Consider the following 2,500-nt stretch of genomic DNA (forward strand, 5'->3'; position numbering starts at 1 on the left):
CTTTTGTTTTTATTTAAATTAGCCTTTGATGCCTCGTTCTTAAGCTTAAAATTCAAAAGAATATTTTATCTTAAACGAGGCAACAAGGGCAATTTGTATGCGCATGAATCAGCGGCCATTTTGGAATAAGGTGTATACAGGGGGTCAAGGGTGGAGAAAAGGGCACACCTTTGTCTTCTTAAGATGTATACTTAAGAGCAGGGGGGCCATTCCTTTCCAGTAAAAGGACTTCACGTAGACCTTTAAGATAGAACAGTGAACTACCGCACAAGGATGAATTAGATAAGAGTCCTATGGCGTAGGTGCGCTCCCCGCCACAGTCCGCTCGTGTCCCTGAAAAAACATGGTAGGAGCAGTCACGCGTAAAGTGGCGGCCCTATGTTGTTTTCACGGTTAAAGTGTATCTAAAAATAAGTCCATTTGTTACTTTGCTTGGTCAAGACCATATTGATAGTTGAAGACTAATTCACTTTTGTAAGAGATAAAGTATTCGGGTTGTTCAAAAAGATGACCAGCCATTTTCTGCCTTGGTACTAATGATTCGCTCTTGAATGGCGTGAACTTTCGACTCATCAAGTTCCCAATAAGCGACAATCGATCAGTCTTTTTTAGGCCAGAACTGCTACTCTAGAATGGGTGGCTATAGGGTCGATGTTAATTTGCGGTGTATCGGTTAAACCACTTTAGGTCACTTTTTAAAATTCATTCGCAGACCGGAAGAACATATGGGAAGTTGCTTCAGTCCCTTGTCTCCTCCATGCGTTTGCGTTTTGTATTTAACAAATAGTAAACGGTTTAGCGTGTACTATCGAGTTATAGTTGCACGCGGGATGTTGCTAAGGACGAAAGAAACGTAAGAGTCGCTGAACCGTTTACTATTAGTTTCATAACATTTGGTGACATTTTGTGACATCCTTTGTCCTCGTTGAATACCTCTTACTCATATGGCTTTCACGTAGGATTGCAAGCCTCTTTGCCGCTGGCTCGGGTAAAATACTATCTGACGGGTTAAAGCATGACATTTCTTAAGTCTTCATAAAGCTGCGAAGGAATTTCAGCATTTTCGGCGGTAGACTGGTCGGTCTTTATTGTAATTTGAGGAAAAAAACACTTTTCCTGGCGCACGCGTCAGTATTTTTCGTGCTAACTATTCACAAATGGGAATAGTAAATGGGTAATTGACCAGTCAGAGCAAGCGCTTTACTAATTGTGTTTGGCTGATTGAGTTGTGGATCTTTTTGTCTGATCAGTAAACGAGGTCAGTTTAGTTCGTGATTCACTCTCTTTTACAGTTGTATTGTTTGTCACTGTTACTAAGCGTTTGTTGACTTTTTACTAAATAGCAATTCGTCTTTTCATCACTTACGAAAACTCGGCCGGTGTGATCCAATATCACCAAACAATTCCCATTTGTTGTTTCAGGAGCTCATCCAAAATGCGGAAGATGCTGGAGCAAAGCAAGTTAAGTTTCTTTACGACAAGCACAGTTTTGGAACAGACAAACTCTTCAGCAAAGGACTTGCTCAATTTCAGGTGAAAATCTTTTGTTATATTCTAATGTGTACAATGGTAAAGAAGAAGATGGATTCGTTTGAGTTATATTTTTCGTTCACTTGAGACAGGTGCACTTTTACTTTAGCGGTGAAAACGTTTTTGTGCAAAAAGAATTACTCGTGAAGTGACTTACATTACACAATAGAAACGTTGTTTCATCCAGGGCTACCCGTCGTTGATACTTTGTTAAGACTCGTTGTATATGACTTCGTTCGGTTTTAGTTCAACACACAGTAATCAAAATGTTTTCTTGAAGCCGTTATCATGGTTAAATTAAACCTAGAAAGAAGTATAAGCCCAGGAGAATGTAGGAATAGTGCAGATAAACAGGTCGGGTGGTTTACATGATTTCTAAACAGATTTCTAATAAAACTAGACGCTCCGTGGGCGCACACTGAGTTGCCTGTGGTACATGCAGCGTTCCAGGCAATTTTGTTTAAGTCGGGGGTCATTAACACCATTTAAGGGGTCACCCAGAAGTCATACCAGCAGAGGCCCTTTGACTCACACGTTCATACGACGAAACAGATCCTTTTCTGAGGTTAAAAACCTGGCTACCGGCCTATTAATTAATCATTTGTCAGAAAGAAGAAATTCCTATCATCTTTAGAAAAAATAGATACGCATTGCGTACGTGTGGTAGTGAAGTAACACGGCGATTTATTCCATATTGTCAACTGAGCTGCGTGTTGTCTTCTAGGAGATTCAAGTTGTCTTTGCGTAATATGTAGCTCTAACAGTGCACGATATTGTTTTGGTATTGTATATCATTGTAGTGCCATGGTAGACGTCTTAGGTAAATAGCCCCCTGAGAAGACATGTGGTTACTAGAAAAGTACTGAACCCAGAAAGATTGAAGAAAATAAAAGGGAATCGAGAAACATTGGCTTCTGGGCTGACATGTTGATCATTTTCAAGTTCCCTCACAACTTCTTTTCACGACAAG

General features: G+C 40.2%; 1 protein-coding gene across 2 annotated transcripts in view; it reads left to right on the forward strand.

Moving 5' to 3' along the window:
- Positions 1–2,500, forward strand: part of LOC137967956 (sacsin-like) — a 46,765-nt gene that overhangs the window by 23,543 nt on the left and 20,722 nt on the right. For both annotated transcript variants that reach the window (XM_068814557.1, XM_068814558.1), the window contains one exon: positions 1,423–1,533. In XM_068814557.1, the coding sequence (XP_068670658.1) occupies positions 1,423–1,533 (111 nt within the window). The remainder of the gene's footprint in view (positions 1–1,422; positions 1,534–2,500) is intronic.

Source organism: Montipora foliosa, chromosome 8, assembly GCF_036669935.1.
Source record: "Montipora foliosa isolate CH-2021 chromosome 8, ASM3666993v2, whole genome shotgun sequence".
In the NCBI taxonomy this organism is placed as follows: Eukaryota; Metazoa; Cnidaria; class Anthozoa; order Scleractinia; family Acroporidae; genus Montipora; species Montipora foliosa.